The sequence below is a fragment of the Hyperoodon ampullatus genome, assembly GCF_949752795.1.
Source record: "Hyperoodon ampullatus genome assembly, chromosome: 5".
NCBI classification, from domain to species: Eukaryota; Metazoa; Chordata; class Mammalia; order Artiodactyla; family Ziphiidae; genus Hyperoodon; species Hyperoodon ampullatus.
In genome coordinates, this window is record NC_136918.1 from 93,893,365 (window position 1) to 93,911,977 (window position 18,613).

General features: G+C 35.5%; 1 protein-coding gene across 6 annotated transcripts in view; it reads left to right on the forward strand.

Moving 5' to 3' along the window:
* CBLB (Cbl proto-oncogene B) overlaps positions 1–11,584 on the forward strand; it is a gene marked incomplete at its 3' end in the record, with an annotated part of 203,883 nt that extends 192,299 nt beyond the window's left edge. For all 6 annotated transcript variants that reach the window (XM_079705372.1, XM_079705373.1, XM_079705374.1 and 3 more), the window contains one exon: positions 11,325–11,584. In XM_079705372.1, the coding sequence (XP_079561498.1) occupies positions 11,325–11,584 (260 nt within the window). The remainder of the gene's footprint in view (positions 1–11,324) is intronic.
* Between the last annotated feature and the right edge of the window lie 7,029 nt (positions 11,585–18,613).

Sequence of the window (18,613 nt, forward strand, 5' to 3'; positions counted from 1 at the left end):
TGATAGCATATGATACTTGTCTTTGATTTACTTCACTTAGTATGATAATCTCTAGGTCCATCCATGTTGCTGCAAATGGCATTATTTCATTTGCTTTTATGGCTGAGTAATATTCCGTTGTGCATATATATCACATCTTCTTTATCCATTCTTCTGTCGATGAACACCTAGGTTGCTTCCACGTCTTGGCTGTTGTAAACAGTGCTGCTATGAACACTGAGGTACATCTGTCTTTTCGAATTAGTTTGTCTTTTCCAGATATATGCCCAGGAATGGGATTGCTGGATCATAATGGTAACTCAATTTTTAGTTTTTTAAGGAACCTTCATACTGTTCTCCATAATGACTGCACCAATTTACATTCCCACCAACAGTGTAGGAGGGTCCCCTTTTCTCCACACTCTCTCCAACATTTATTATTTGTAGACATTTTGGTGATGGCCATTCTGACTGGTGTGAGGTGATACCACATTGTAGTTTTCATTTGCATTTCTCTAATAATTAGCAGTGTTGAGCATCTTTCCATGTGCCTCTTGGCCATCTGTATGTCATCTTTGGAGAAATGTCTATTTAGGTCTTCTGCCCATTTTTTGATTGGGTTTATTTTTGATATTGAGCTGTATGAGTTGTTTGTATATTTTGGAAGTTAATCCCTTTTTGGTAACATCATTTGCAAAGATTTTCTCCCCTTCTGTAGGTTGTCTTTTTGTTTTGTTTATAATTTCCTGTGCTGTGCAGAATCTTTTAAGCTTAATTAGGCCCCATTTGGACTTCCCTGGTGGTCCACTGATTAAGATTCTGTGCTTCCACTGCAGGGGGCATGGTTCGATCCCTGGTTGGGGAAGTTCCACATGCCATGTGGTGCAGCCAAAAAAAAAAACAAACCACAGGAATTAGGTCCCATTTGGTTTTTTGCTCTTATATCCATTACTCTAGGAGATGGATCCAAAAAATATTGCTGTGGTTTATGTCAAAGAGCGTTCTGCCTAGGTTTTCCTCTAGGAGTTTTATAGTATCTGATCTTACATTTACGTTTTAAAACATTTTTTATGTTTTAAAATAAAACATTTAAAAACATTTACGTTTTTAAATCCATTTTGAGTTTATTTTTGTATATGGTGTTAGAGAATGTTCTAATTTCATTCTTTTATATATAGCTGTCCAGTTTTCCCAGCGCCACTTATTGAAGAGACTGTCTTTTCTCCATCGTATATTCTTGCCTCCTTTGTTATATTGGAAAGTTTGTTCAGGGTTTTTCCATAACATCTTACAGAAAAATCGGAACGAACTTTTTGGCCAGCCCAATATATTAATTGACCGTAAGTGTGTGGGTATATTTCTGGGCTTTCTATTCTGTTCATTGATGTATGTTTCTATTTTTGTGCCAGTACCATACTATTTTGATTACTGTAGCTTTGTAGTACAGTCTGAAGTCAGGGAGCATGATTCCTCCAGCTCTGTTCTTCTTTCTCTGTTTCGACTATTCAAGGTCTTTTGTGTTTCAATACAAATTTTAAAATTATTTGTTCTGTGAAAAATGCCATTGGTAATTTGATAGGGGTTGCACTGAATCTGTAGATTGCCTTGGGTAGTATGGTCATTTTAACAATATTGATTCTTCCAATCTAAGAACATGGTTTCCATTTGTTAGTGTCATCTTCAGTTTCCTTCATCAGTGTCTTGTAATTTTCAGAGTACAGGTCTTTTGCCTCCTTAGGTAGGTTTATTCCTAGGTATTGTATTCTTTTTGATGTGATGATAAATGAGATTGTTTCCTTAATTTCTCTGATATTTCATTGTTAATGTATAGAAATAAGACAGATTTCTGTATATTAATTTTGTATCCTGCAACTTTACAGAATTCATTGATGAGCTCTAGTAGTTTGCTGGTGGCATCTTTAGGATTTTCTGTGTATAGTATCAAGTGGTCTGCAAACAGTGACAGTTTTACTTCTTCCTTTCCAATCTGGATTCTTTTTATTTTTTTCTTCTCTGATTGCCATGGCTAGGACTTCCAAAACTATGTGGAATAACAGTGGTGAGAGTGGCATCCTTGTCTTGTTCCTGATCTTAGAGAGAATGCTTTCAACTTTTCATCATTGAGTATGATGTTAGTTGTGGGTTTGCCCTATATGGTCTTTACTGTGTTTAGGTTATGTTCCCTATATGCCCACTTTCTGGATAGTTTTTATCATAAATGATGTTGAATTTTATCAAAAGCTTTTTTTCATCTATTAAGATGATCGTATGGTTTTTAGTCTTCAGTTTAATATGGTGTATCACATTGATTGATTTATGGATATTGAAAAATCCTTGCAACCCTGGGATAAATCCCACTTGATCATGGTGTATGATCCTTTTTATGTATTGCTGGATTTGGTTTGCTTTTAAGCTCAAACCTCAGTTCACAGATTTGTTAATAGTGAGAGCTGTCCATTCTGTAACTTCCGAATCAAGATAATTATTTAGCTGCTTTGAGAATTATCAGCACAGTAGTTCTGTACTTGATGACATGCATGGGAGATGCAAAAATCCCTCTGCAGTTTTGTAAGTTTTTACACTTGACTATAACTCAGAAAAACAGAAAATTTTATTAACCATTTCAAATTTTGGTCTGTGCTGTTTTTTACCAATTTACTTCTAATCATTCCAGTATTTCAGATATATCCATAGGTACCCACTGAAATACTGTATTTCCACTTGAAAGGGTAGATTTCCAGAATGATGAAAAAATGTGAAAGTCAAGAAGAAGGAGAGACAGTATCTGAAAATATATATAGGAGAAGGAAGCAAATCCCTTAAGGAAATAATGTTAAAATACAACTTTGAGAAGAGTGCCATGACTGATTTAAAATAACATTCAGTACCACCAGCTCTGGATTAACAGAAACATATACTCAAGTTATGAGAAGAGTTGTGGCCTAAATGCTCTATTTTCACAGCTTCTTTACAATTTGCACCATAACATGCAGGTATTGTTGAGCCCAGAGGAACATCATTCACATATATGATTTCAACTGGTAGGAATTCCAGTTAACATTACACTAGAAATTTCAAGGAAGAACTTTAAGTCACAAACCCTGTTGAAACATCCCCAAATAGGCATTTACCAGAAGCCTAAACTGGCTTTACCTGAGTGATAAAATAGTCCTGATTGTTACTCTGAGGGCCTCAGCTACATGTAACATCAACTATTTCAGCCTACTCCCTGAACTCTCTTTACAAACACAGTCAAACCACAGAAAATAAGATAACTTTTTTCCAACAAGATATTTGCTCACATGCTGCTTCACAGGGCTACCAAGCTGTCCACTAGTTTATTTCACATCAGGAGAGGGACTCAGCTTGCCTTCTGGATTAGATCTTTCCATCAGAAACTTAAGACTATGCAGTGTACCTTTGGGATACTAATAGTGCTTATTTTGCAGTAACGTTTTTATTGATATTAAGGCCTTTTTAAGATGATCGTTGAGGATTCTGGTATAACTGCTGCATCTTATAAATTCCATTTCTCCTATTTTTTATGGTGATGTAAGTAATTGATGGTGACTTACTTATGTATATAAGCTTTCTATGAAAAGAATATTTCTAACCCAAAAAATTTAATTGATTTAAAAATATTTTCCTTTTTCTAAAAAGTATGTGTGCATGTAAATGTATGTCTACATATACAAAGTGCCTTCCAAATGTTTTATTCCTCCCCCCATAAAAGTTTATAATTTTCTGAAGTTTGTAGATGTAACAGTATTTAATGATATGAATATGTCATAATGATAATCAGAATAAGTGGATTTTACCAGCTTGTGTTAAACTTACATATACCTTATATGGGCCAAATGTTTTTGCTAATAGTCTGCTTATTTCTTCACATAGGGTTCATGTCTGTACTAGCTATGCATGAGTTTTTAGACATTTTTAAGTTTGCTTTTCTCTTGTGGTAAGATATAATGTGCTACAGTTTGAATACCATTCTTTAAAAACCCAGGGAATCAAACTTATATTAGAATACAAAGTCGTAATGATGATGTGTTTGTGCTCATGCTGGTGAAGTGCAGCTGCGCTCTTGAGATTTTTTTTAATAGTATTTAAAAGGACGTTCAAGGTAATACTTAAAAATAGCACTAGAATTTCAGAATATGACTTGTATTAAATGTGTTTGTAACTGGTAACAGATATTATTGCCAAGTATACCTACAAAATAAAGGAGGTCTCATAAAAGGAATTAATTGCAATACTACTTTTCCTTTACTAGCTTAAAGGAAAAGTGCCCAGATGTTGAATGAATTTTATATTAAGACCTCAACTTGGAAATCACTGCTTCATTTCACATAAGAGTGGGAATTGTGTCTTGTTATAAGTGATGTTTTAAGATAAACTGTCTTTTTAAGGTTTTGTTTTGTGTTTCAACAAAGGAAATTGCTGCATTGCAGAGTTTTACCATAGTTCAACTACCTAAAATGTTTTTCCTTACATACAGCTTCACTTTTAAAACCACTGAACATGGGGTCATTTTTCTTACAAATCTAATACTAATGTAGTTCTTTTATAACCATTTTCTGGATGTATTAAAAAAGTTATGTTATAACCTTGGCCCTTACAATCATAATTACCTACCTTAGTGTATGTGAAGATATTTTATTTGTAATTTAGTGAATGCTGTGTATTAAAACATGTCCTTCTAAAATTAAATAGTATATCTGTAGTGGAAGCAATTCAGGTTTACATAAATGAGTTCCAGAAATAATTGTTCCAATTTACAGGAGAGTAACAAAGTCATAATGATGATGTGTTTGAGATTTCTTTTATGCCTTGATAAGTTAATTTATGTATTTTTCTTTTAATTCTCAGATATTGTTATACTTGAAAAAATCTGTAGTCTAAGAGTCTTGATGTCCATCCCAAGTATGGTCAATGAATTACTAAATAATTTTAGAGATTATGTCTCAGATTGTATGTAGTAATCATTTTTAAAATTTGTTAAGCACTTACGACGGGACAAATGTTATGCTAAGTATTTTAAATACAGATAACAGATAATTTAATACATAACATATATTATTATATTTATAGTTGCACATGTAAAATATATTTTATATAATAGTTTCTATATTGTATATTAATGTTTTGAGTAGTTTAAATGTAAATTTACTGTAAGATACAGGTCTAGTAAAAAAATTTTTTTACTTTTTATTTTATATTGGAGTATAATTGATTAACAATGTTGTGTTAGTTTCAGGTGTACAGTGAAGTGATTCAGTTATACATATACATGTATCTATTCTTTTTCAAATTCTTTTCCCATTTAGGTTATTACAGAGTATTGAGCAGAGTTCCCTGTGCTATACAGTAGGTCCTTGTTGATTATCTATTTTAAATATAGCAGAGTGTACATGTCAATCCCAAACTCCCAATCTATCCCTCTCCCCCAACCCTTCCCCTCTGGTAACCATAAGTTTTTTCTCTCTGAGTCTGTTTCTGTTTTGTAAACAAGTTCATTTGTATCATTTTTTTTAGATTCCACATATAAGTGATATCATATGATATTTGTCTTTGTCTGACTTACTTCAGTTAGTATGATAATCTCCAGGTCCATCCATGTTGCTGCAAATGGCATTATTCCATTCTTTTTTTATGACTGAGTAATATTCCATTGTATATATGTACCACCTTTCGATGGACATGTAGGTTGCTTCCATGTCTGGCTATTGTTAACAGTGCTGCAAGGAACACTGGGGTGCATATATCTTTTTGGATCATGTTTTTCTCTGGATATATGCCCAGGAGTGGGATTGCAGGGTCATATGGTAGCCCTATTTTTAACTTTTTAAGGAACCTCCATACTGTTCTCCATAGTGGCTGTAACCATTCACGTTCCCACCAACAGTGTAGGAGGGTTCCCTTTTCTCCACACTCTCTCCAGCATTTATTGTTTGTAGACTTTTTCATGATGGCCATTCTGACGGGTGTGAGGTGATATCTCATTGTAGTTTTGATTAGCATTTCTCTAATAATTAGTGATGTTAAGCATCTTTTCATATGCCTCTTGGCATCTGTATGTTTTCTTTGGAGAAATGTCTATTTAGGTCTTCTGCCCATTTTTTGATTGGGTTGTTTTTTGGATATTGAGCTGCATGAGCTCTTTGTAAATTTTGGAGATTAATCCCTTGTCAGTCACATTGTTTGCAAGTATTTTCTCCCATTCTGAGGGTTGTCTTTTCATTTTGTTTATATTTTCCTTTGCTGTGCAAAAGCTTTGAAGTTTCATTAGGTCCTATTTGTTTATTTTTGTTTTTATTTCCATTTCTCTAGGAGGTGGGTCAAAAAGGATCTTGCTGTGATTTATGTCATAGAGGAAAATATAGGCAGAACACTGTAAGAGTTTTATAGTGTCTAGCCTTACATTTAGGTCTCTAATCCATTTTGAGTTGATTTTTGTGTTAGGGAGTGTTCTAATTTCATTCTTTTACATGTAGCTGTCCAGTTTTCCCAGCACCGCTTATTGAAGAGTCTTGATTACTGTAGCTTCGTAGTATAGTCTGAAGTCAGGGAGCCTGATTCCTCCAGCTCTGTTCTTCTTTCCCAAGATTGCTTTGGCTATTTGGGGTCTTTTGTGTCTCCATACAAATTTTAAGATGTTTTTCTTCTAGTTCTGTGAAAAATGCTGTTGGTAATTTGATAGGGATTGCATTGAATCTGTAGATTGCCTTGGGTAGTATGGTCATTTTGACAACATTGATTCTTCTAATATTTTTTCTTTTAATTCTGATATTGTTATACTTGAAAATATCTGTAGTCTAAGAGTCTTGATGTCCATCCCAAGTATCATTATTGAATTACTAAATAATTTGAGATTGTCTCAGATTTTAAAAAATATTACATACAGTTTTAAATATAGATAGTAATTTACCCAAGGTCTCACAGCTAGTAAATGATTGATAGGATTTGAATCAGTAGGCTGTGCACCCATTTATGTTGTTGTTAGCCAAGTTTATGTTGTTATCCCACCAGTAGTCAGGCCAAAAATTAGGTTTAAAAACTTAACTCACACATTGCTAAGCTGAGCTTGGAGATAGCCAATCATAAAATCAAATGAAGACAGTAGCAAAGGAATAGTAGTGATAGAAGAGGGTACTAAGAATTCTAAAATTGTAGTAGAGATTTCAAAGCCTGGATTGTGATCATTTTTCACATGACTTTAGGAACCCACTACGTACCTTCTGTACTTTTTATACCAGCAAAATCAATCTCTGTCTTAGATTCTTGAGCAGCTCAGAACTGTAAAAACCAACAGATGGGATCTGAGGCTTTTTTTTTTAATTATGAAAGTGGTACATGCACATTAGAGAATAAAGTAAGTAGAATTTAAAAAGTCACCTAGAACCCTGTCATCAGTAAGGAACATTATTGCCATTTTGGAGTCCTTCTTTCTAATGATCTGTCCATACACATGTTCACACAGTGGAGATCATACTCCACAGTACAACATAGTATCATAAGTTTCTTACCACATCATTAAATTTTGTTTAACGTCACTTTAAATTATTGTATGATAGTCCATTTTTATATGCTGTCAAACTATTGCTTCTCAAATCTTTCTCCCCACCAAAGAGCTAACGCCAAATGACAATGGGGACTAGGGATTTAACTAAAAGTGGACAATCACACGCAGGAAATTGCTTCAAAGTCTGTGTTATTTCAACAATTTATAGAAATTTTGCATTTACTTGGTATATCTGCATTTATTTTCATATTTAAAAATATTAACTCTCTCATATCCTTGAGTAAAATTAGCGCTCCAGGAAGATGTACTGTTTATAGCCTATGGCTCCACACCTTCTTGCACTTATTTGGATGTTGTTGCCCTTGCTCGTAGGAGTTCAAAAATACCATGAGCACAGACAGCAGCACCAGAATAAAACATGTCCTTCCAATCACATTTCTAAGGATGACATGTATTCAGGAGAAATCCCCATAGCACTGGTAAAATTCATAGTCATTCCAGTGTACTCCAAAACTACAACATAGCAGCTTTGGGAGAACTCTGAGAGAGGTTCATCTGCTGTTTCATTGCTCCTTTGCATCATCTACACATTCCAAAGTGAATAAGGACCTGGTATCTCCTCTTTTAGACATTGTGAGAAAGCAGAAGTGGAGACAGTGAAGGCTGTCCATGAGTTTTAAGAATAGGTGTCTAGAAAGAGGGATTGGCTTTGAGGGAAGAGGGAAGTGCTTTGCTGTAACCATCAGCATGAAAATTGCCTGTTTGTCTTTTTTTTTTTTTAAATGGCTTTTACTATTAGTTCAGGTTGTAACAGATCTTTCTTGTTAATATCTTGCTTAAAAGTTTCATATAGAACTAGGCACTCACTACAAATTCCAGGTTTTTGTCCTCTTTCACATTTGAATTCCTATTAATTCACAGTAACTGCTGTTCTATAGCACTGTAGTGTAGTGGTTATCTTTACAAATGATACTTAGTAGATTTGGAGAGTGAGAATTATGAAAGTAAACTGCTTACCTCAAAGTCACTCAAAATCTTAGTGGCCAAACTGAGGTGCATCTAACCAACCTCGGTGCTCCTCACCGACATCCTCATCAGTTACCTGGTGCAGAGCTACACTATCCAATTGAAACAAACAAAAAATTAAAACATTCCAAATTGAATAAATATTCAGCAATAAATAGAAATGTATATAACAGGTGGCAAAAAGTTGCAACAAAGCTTCCACGTTACTTCCATTTGTGGGCTCTAATACATGATACAGTTCAACTCTGGGCATTTGTAAGATTCCAAAGAGATGTCAGCACTGTTTTGGGGAAACAGATTTTGAGTTAGGGCAATGAGGACTAGGATTAAATGAGTTGGGATATATGAGTTTTGTATTTAAAAGGAAAACAAAATCTGTCTTTTGGAAAAATTAATCTTTGCTTGCAAGTTTTTTTCTTTTTTTACTGAAAATATCTTTTATATCTATTGTGATTCCTTCCAGAGATGGTTTGAATCATTTCCTCTAGTTGGTATTTCAAATAGATCAGAGAGACCTTCACTCCTCTAGCTAGATAGTTTTGATTTAATCATTTTGTGTGTGTGTGTGTGTGTGTGTTCCCTAACATTTGGTTTAACCTAACTTAGCCTTCCTGAATTATGTTTAGTACTTATTTTTTTTTCAAGAAAAGAATAGCTTTCTCAAATAAAATTTATCATCTGCAAATTCCATTGCATTTGGCCAGTATTAATTATAGCAGCCTCACAGAGTGGATAGATTTCTTGGGGGGTTTTCCTGGTGATAGGTGCCATCTACCAAGATCAAAGACACATGTTTACTACATCTAGAAGTTCTAAATCTTAAGACTTAATTTCCAATTATACTATTAGATGGGTCTCTCGCTGCCATAGCATCTTTCCCAGTTTAGTAGTATTCATAGCTGTACTTTTCAGAGATGCTTGATATTCATCTGCCCTTCTCAGTATTTAGACAGAAACAAAATAACAATATTAGAAAAATTCTTCAAAAATTACCAGTAGAATACGAGGAACTTAAACTTGTGTTTAATTCTAGATCCTTTTCTCACCTAAAAGTAAGTCAGAACAGACAATATTTCAATGTATAAGTTCTGTGGTAACTGATTAAAGGAAAGCTTGCTAGAATCTCTAATAGTTTTTGGAAGTAATTAGAAGCAAAGCATAATTTATTATCCCTCTCTGCATGACATAATGGAAATACTTAATAGAAAAATAAATGAAACCTCAAAACAGTAAGAAATGCAATTTACTAGACCATAATAGTTTGAGATATTTAGTTACAGATATACAAAACAGTATAGACTTTAGCAAGAACCAGAAACTAATGTGTGTTCTTATTTATGACCAGAGTAAGCTTTATCTACAGCTATAATATTTTTTTCAAACTGGATATCATTCTGTAAGAAAGGAACAATTAAAAATAAGACTATCATCCAATTTTGTGTAGAACTAAAATATTTTCATCCTGGAGGCTTTTGTTTTGTGTATGTTATATTGATACTGCTAGAATTGCAAACAGGATGATATTTTTTTTTACAAGTTACCTTCTCAGAGAAAAATATCATACTTATGAGAAAAATATGAAATAATGTATCAGATAATTCTTTATGATTTACATTTGATTATTATTGAAAGTATCACCTTATAGTATTTCCATAGGCCATGAGGAAAGTTGGCAAGGGAGCAGAGACCAAGAGGGACAGGATGAGGATAGGAGTCAAGAGGGTTCTAGCCTCACTTCTTCATTTATTTGTGTCCTTGAATTTGGCACCTGTCAGTGGTCTAAGAAGAAAAACATTAAATAACTGTTGGTGTCTCCTGTATCTTAAACCCATAAATGTTTCATGGAATAAATTTGACAACTTTTTTTAACCTTTTTAAAAAATCTAGGCTTTTGATATTAAGTACCAGATACAGATAAATGGAAATCCATGATAAAAGTGCCACCTCAAGTTACTAGCCCATGTCCTGGTGATCTGTATGGGATGGTGGTCTATTAACTAACTTTCTTTTCTCCTAATAAGATTACTTTCCATTCATGGATACCAATGTCATTTGGTTTAACTTTGAGAAACTATTATCAGGGGACTGATCTGGAACCGAGTTCTCCACTAATGTTTCTGCTGGCTTTGCTTTTTCTCAGGCTAAGCGTTCTACATTGGAATCTGGAAAAAGTATTTCAGCAAAGCACTGAGTTTACTTCTGTCCAACCTATTGACTAATAGCAGACTCAAAGCATCTACTATTTCATTATTTCCCCCCTAGCATCAGCAAGGTATCACTTTACAGCATTATTAACTTGAAAAATATGCTACAAAGCATATTTCTCAGGAGTTTTGCTCTGACATGGGTGGGGTGTAGGACTTGGTGGGGATGTTCTGCCAGGAGTATCCACGAGCTTGTAACAGTTTCCTCTAGTAGAAACTTCCCAAGCAAGTGCCTCCACCATAGTAGAGAAGAGTGAGCTGTATTGCCAAAGTGAAAGCTTTTCTTTTTCAGTTATTTTTGTTTTTTTCCTTCTGTATCTTTTATTTCATATGGTTTAAAGAACAATATGTAGAATTGGGGAAAAAATGTGTGTTAATTTCTCAGATAAATTTCCAGCACACCCTACCTTAGTTTTCTTGACGTTCAAAATGAGGACAATATAACCTATCCAACCGTAGTATATAAAAATGGAAAATATTTTTTGTAGAAACAATGAAAACCTGTTTTCATATAAAATAATGAGATCATACTAATGTATAATGTCTATTTTTATCTCATTATTTAAATGATATCTCTTTAAAAATCTATGCAGATGGTTCACAAGCACCAGCCAGACCTCCTAAACCACGACCCCGCAGGACTGCACCAGAAATTCACCACAGAAAACCCCACGGGCCTGACGCAGCATTGGAAAATGTCGATGCAAAAATTGCAAAACTCATGGGAGAGGGTTATGCCTTTGAAGAAGTTAAGAGAGCCTTAGAGATAGCCCAGAATAATGTCGAAGTGGCCCGTAGCATCCTCCGAGAATTTGCCTTCCCCCCTCCCGTCTCCCCACGTCTAAATCTATAGCAGCCAGGACTGTAAACACCAGAACACAAAGCAATTGCTGAATATTCCAGATGTGTGGAAAGGAGAAAAGTGAGATGGAATTCAAGAGAGAACATCTCCTCCTCACGTGGCATCTTGAGAAGAGAAAGGCTCGGAAGTGCTGCTTCTCAGAAGACAGCTTCTTGCTCAGGATGCCAACGGCCACGGCTTCCTTATTTTTGCTAGCCATACTTTTAAATCAGGGTTGAACTGACAAAAATAATTTAAAGACGTTTACTTCCCTTGAACTTTGAATCTGTGAAATGCTTTTCCTTGTTTACAAGTTGGCAAAGTTGCAGTTTGTTTTTTAGTTTTGTTTGGGGACTTTTTTGATACCTGTACTGTGTTCTTGATAGACCCTCTGTACAGTGGTCAGGTCTGCTGTAACATTTTCTACCAACTCCCTTGCTGTCTGCGTCAACAGCTAGGTCACATATTCATTGTGATCGTTCCCATCCCACCCCCCCAAACCCAGGTCCAGTTCCATTTCTCCCATTTACAAGATGCTTTAAAGGTTCTGATTTTCAACGTATCAAATTAATGCAAAAAAAGTGTATGGCCTTCACTACTGAGTCTTTTCTTTGGAAACCATCACTGTTGAGAGATGGGGAAAATCTGAATGTATAAAGCATTTTTTGGTCAATGAATGCCTTTTATAAGGGGTTTTCATATAATATAGAAGAGCTTCCCTTTTTGTGTAAGTTTTGTGATCTTCCACACTCTCATCTTTGTCATCCCAGGGGTGTCACGACTCTAAAAAAAAAAAAAACCTAAAATATTAGAAAGCAACTACCGCAGAGGTGGGAGAATACGCTTGCACATGACAATGCTGTATTGAAGTTATATAATGAGGCCCCCTGATATTTATGCCGCATTACTTTGAGGCATGCTGAGTAAGAGGACCGTCTCCCAGAAATACATTAATGATTTTCAGATAAAACTATGACCATACCTTTCCAAAGTGGAATAGAGTTCATTTCCTGTTTGAGTGATTACACTCTGGTACCTAAAAAGTGTAGGAACCAGTTCATATTGCAGTGGAAACGTTACATCTTTGACGCACTGTTAAGTGCTAATGCTACTGTGGCGATGTTTATTTTTCTTTTGCAAAATTCTTAGTAATTTTCTCTCTCCCATCAAATTAGAGTTCGTATTTAATTTTTTGATTCTCTCATTCATTGCTCCTCTTTGCTCCATCCAGTCAGGTATAAGACATTTATATAGTTTTGCCTTTTTTGCAAAATGGAGGTTGGTTCTTCAGAAACCGTGTTATTACTTTTAATAAACCTACAAATATTTATTGGGCATCTATGATGTGCTCCACGCTGTCAGGCACTGTGTTCTTAAAGCACAAACCGTCACAAACTGATTCCATTGTAATATTCTGTTATCCTTTATCTGCACTTTTGGTGGTGAAAGTGTCTCTGCTGGACAAAGCCTGGAAGGGTTCCACCAGTGCTTTAGAATTTTCAGGCAATCTGCTTTTTTTTTTTTTCTTATTAAGTTAGTGAAGAAATTAGACAAAACCAGGTCTGTGTTAAATGCTTGAACCCACAGAAGGTTTCCTAAACATGGACTGATTGCAGGTTTGTGCACGTTTCTGCCACTCCTTTAACTTCACACAGTGTGATGTAAAAAGATGCATCTGATAGTGAGCCTTTCTTCAGGATTTGAAAGCATGTAACCAAACGTGGCAGAGCCAAAGGAAATTAACAGTCAAGACTTGTGTAGTCATTGCGTTGACCTGGGGAGGGAACTAATGCATTCCTTTGTGAGCTGACATGTGCCCTTACTTGACAGTTTGATCTCCTGACATGAGGAGTCACAGGCCTTGGATAGTTTGTGCTCATATTTTAATTTCTTCAGCTGATTCTGAGCTGGTTCATGTCCCTGGAAGAGAATTTTTAATTTGCTTTAGATGTTCTTCCTGTAAGTAGGTATATGAGGGCAGTTTTTTACCCTTTTAAAAACTGCATTGGCTAATTCTCCATTGCTTTATGAACTCCATGTTATGTCATCATGATTTTTCATTTATTAGTTTCTGATGTCACGTTGGAATAGCACTGTGGTTTTTTTAATGACTTGCTGATCTTAGGTACAGTCTAAAAGCCAAAAGTTGCCACTTCATTGTGATAACATTATTATAACATTCTTAATAGATTAGGGAAGGATGTAAAATATGAATGTTAGGAAGTATAGTATATTCTCATTCAAACAATTTTCAAAAATGTGAAAATTTCCAGTGAGGATTAGAAAAAGACTGGTGACAATATAGAAAATTTAGGCCTGAATTTTTAAAAATCTATTTTGCAAAGAAAACTTACTAGCCTCCACCAAAATCTCTCTGTATCTAGCACTCAACAGCAACAATTAGTTTTTTATCATTAAAAAGAACGAATCAAAATTTTGTATGGAATGGAAAGAGCAAAACTCTCTGTCAAACGTTATCATGAAAAACCTATTGCTACCTATTACCTATGACTTATCAAACTCATAAGTTTTTTTTTTAGGAAATAATTAAACCAAAATACATTTTTGAATTATAAAAGTGACTAGCCATTAATGGTTGGAAATGAACCAGGTTTGGTTTCACTGTGATCCAAAAAGTTTGACATTCCTCCCATGTCTCAAGACTTGGTAATATTATTTTTAAAGCCAGTATGACATATAATTCATATAATTAAAACAGATTGTGGCCAACATTAACCTGCTCTCCCCGGTCTCCCAACATATTCTGGGGGTAGAAATACTTATCCTCAAAGATAGTCCAGTAAATTAATCTCCACAATCTCTTTTTCCCCTTGATGTCTATAATATCTATCCTGGCGAAATTTTCTAGAATTGAATCAGCAGTGCTTATGGTGATCTTGAACTTCCTTCCACAAAGATGACCTTTAGCCCCTCCCCATCCATATTCCCTTGCCTATATTGCAAATAGTAATAGAGCCCTAACTGCAACTTCAAAGGGCCCATTGGTTAACTCAGTATTTCACACACAAGAACACTTGCATTGATTTCTTCGTAATGTGAATTTTTTCTCTTTCAGTTCCAGAAGCATTTCCTACGGTTTGGACATTATTTTTCCTCTTGGATCTTCAACTTGAAGCTTTGATTTGCACTGAATTATCTAACCTGGTTAAAATTTAATCTTTTCTCTTATGCTGACAGATTTGGAAGCAAATTACAGTATGTTTTCAACAATACAGGTACTGCCTGTTGACCTGGAATTTTAATGCTTCTAGGAAAAGTTTCCAGAAAATGACAGCAGTTGAGTGAAGGGTTTTCTTCCCAATTTACTATTTTATTTTTTTAATGCCTTTTTAAAACTTGTCTAATATGGCAAAATAGTTATGTGTTCAATTAATTTATATTTTATTCATCCTTTTTCAATTCTGGTTATTATGTAAACGCCAGTACTTTATCTGTTCTTTTAAGGTATTTTATAAAATGAATGTTAACAAAAGCAGAGTTGGTATTTTATTTTTCAAATGAATGCAAACATTTCTTTCACAGCACTTCTATGTTGTATTCTTTTTCATCGTGTTAAGCAAAAGACATTTGACTTAAGGGCTAACCGGCCAAAGTGGTACAAAGTACCCATCCCAGATGATTTAGTTATTAAATACCAAAACCATATCATTTAAAGATATTTCACATAGATAAGCTACTCCCATGTCTTAGAACTGAAAGTCAAAGTTATATTAAGGTTCTGAGTAAGAAATATCATATCTGGGAAAGGCTGACAGTCTTCTGATGACATACCATATAATTGTTCATTCTTAACCAACAGTAAAATTTATTCTTTAAGTTCTTGATTTTTCTAATCATTTGTTACTGGCCAGTACATATTAGGGAGAGAACAGTTGCGATAAACCATGTTAATAAGTGCTTTTATATCAGGAACCATAGCAGAATGTTTTAAAAATCATTGGTACATGCAAAATCTCATGCATAGTAGTGCTTCAAAGCACACACAATTAAATGGAAGATACAAGCACGTAATTCCAATACAATAAATACTGTGCATAAGTTATCACATTGTACTGGCATTATGTGCTTATGGTAAGTGCTGAAGAACTATACTGGGCCCTTAACATATGCAGGGAACTTAGTATCAAAGCATTTAATGCTTTGTGACCACCTAGAGGGGTGGGATAGGGAGGGTGGGAGGGAGAGAGACCAAAACAAAGAAAATAAATAAAGCATTTAATCCTTTCAACAACCACATGCCTCTTCTAGGACTGAAAGTAAAGCAGGGTATGATGCGTTCCTTCTGGTAAGCTAGACAAATGATAAGGCTGAGTAGCATTTTGTCAGCCTGAAAGAGAATCAAGGTTTTTGCTGTTAAGAAAGAACTCTGGAGATAAAGCTTTTCAAACAGGAACAGCACACATGATAAAACACTTATTTAGGCAACGGTGAGAAGTAGTAGGGCCTACGGAACACAGAAGAGACTAAGGAGGGTATACTGATGTCTGAAGGTGAAGGACCATGCCAGTCACTCTCAGATCCTAGGAACCATAGGATTAGAAATCACTTGCTGGAGGTCAGAGATGCTAATATCCATGAAGATGCCCAGAGAAATTAGGGTGTGTCTAACAGGAATTGCCACATCAAATAATAATCAGGCAGTAAACTAAGGGAAACTTAATTTGCATGGCTTTCTTTCATGTCCCTCTTTTGTTTGATTTTTTTCAAGGGAATCTGGGCAGTATTCTTAACTACCTATTTTTGCTTCTTTTTCATCCTTACTGTCACCACCCTCTTTTGGGTCTGAATTTTGACTGCCCTAGAATTTTAAATAGCCTGTAATTGACCTCTATGGCTCTAGTGCAAGACACAATGAAGTTTCTGAAATTCAAATCCAGTGTTACACCAATGTAAAACTCCTGATGACTTTCTATGGTAGGGATTCCTTGTCTGCATTCCTCTTTCTATTCATCTCCCACTCCAGACCCTCTTCACTTCTGCTGAGCTGGCAACTGCCCAAATGAGCTCCATGTTTTGTACTTGCTAGCCCTTCTGAATATTCCTTTCCCTTTTTCCAGCCTGGACTATTCATTCTTCAAAATCCAGCTCAGTCATTTCCTCTGTGAAGCATTTCCTGTCTTATCCCACGTGTCAAGTTGAGCATGTCATCTACATCTCACATGGCACCAATATTCTAATGCTTACTACCATGTAGTTTTTGCAATTACTTCATTCTACAGATGGCCCCAACTAGACTGAACTTCTTTAGTCTAATATATGTCTGTGTCCCAAGCTCCTAATATAGAGCCTAGCACATAGTAAACAATAAAACGTTTTGAATAAATGGAAATGGCACTCTTAAGCAGCCAACAGTGGAAACAGTTCTGAAAGCTTAGTAAAGCTCTGCAACTAGCTACCTGTGTGGAATGCCATCTCTTTGATTTGTCTTTCTTCACCCATGGACTAGGAAATATAAAAGCCTACTCACTAACGTGATTACAGTAGATGCCTTAGTTTTTCTTCACTGTTTGGATGGGGAGCAAAAGTTACTTCATAACAAAAATAAATCATTCACAAAGTAAAAGCTAGGAGGTTTTAAAATTTGAAGATTTAAATTTTTTAAATTTTATTCTACTTTTTAGTAACTTGAGAGGCTAAGGGAATACTTAATTCTTCATAAAGAGGTTATGACAAACATGTCTGTTCAAGAGACTACTGCTCACATATTCCCATGGCAATGTAACAGTGGTTAAGAGTTCAGGCTCTGGAGCCAGACTGCCTAAGATCAATTCCTATATCTGCTCCTTCCAAGTTATATGACCTTAGACAGGTGTCCTAACCTCTTAGTGCATCAGTTACCTCATCTGTAAAATAAGAATAGCAACCAAACCCACAGTAAAGGATTTATAGGGGGCTCAGTGAGTGAATACTGATAAAGAACTTAGAACATGTCTAGTACCATTGAATGCTCAATAAATGGCAGCTCTAATCACCACATACCCTAAAGAACTTAAGCCACATTTCGTCTCCCAGGACCCCCAGAGTAGATGGCAAAGAAAAGCATGTCAGATTTACCCTTTCATTTTACATAGCAAAAGGTAGACAACAGTGTAACTAGTTTGTTCTGGCTTAAACTGAGAAAATTTAAAACTCTGAAAGGTAATGAGCTATACATTCTACTGACAAATTGCAGAGTTGAGTTTTTAATGTAAAACATTTACTATCATCATGCACTCTTCCTGTATTTGCTACACAAAGCCCAATGCAATGAAGATAGAGATTAGAGGTGGTGAGATGGCTAGATCACCAAGGTTAGTCTGGGCTCCTCCAGAGCTGCTTTCTTCCGCATTGACCACCACCTAGACCAAATACTCAGAAGCTCTCTATTTTACTAATAGATGAAAGCTTTTTTTTTTTTAAGTTTAAAATCTAGTTCAAGCACAACAAATAATTTTGTCTTTGGGATATAGAGAAAAGTGGCATAACTAGTGGGTTCCTTTAGTCGCTTCATACTAAACCAGAGGTAGAAGAAGATTTTCCCTAGAATGAGGCTATAGCCCCAATGCTGAAAACAACAGGTACTAAATGCCTCTATATTCTACAAACCCACCTAGCGAACCTCTGCAGGACTCATTGAGAAGCTGGTAGCAGAACTCTCATCCACAGCCTTCAAAATATATACACAGAAGATGACTGACCTGGGAGAAGTGAGTAATGGGTGAGAATGTTATGGACTGAATCTACCTCTCCTAATCCGAGTAATGTTATCTGCAGAAAAAAGTCAATTACAGAGATTAAGAAACTCATTTTATTCTACTGAATGTCTACTTATACCATGGACTGATGTGCCATCTGGGAGTATTTGAGCAGAGTGAAAACAAAATGGTCAAGAGGGACTTGCAATGAATCACCTAAGAAACAGCCTCAGCACTGGGAGGGCAAGGATACACATTCTTACAAGACAAGCAGACCCCTGTTGAGGCAGCTGACCTTAAGCCATCTTGACACAAGAAGGCTGCCTCTCAGGCACAATAAGCCAAG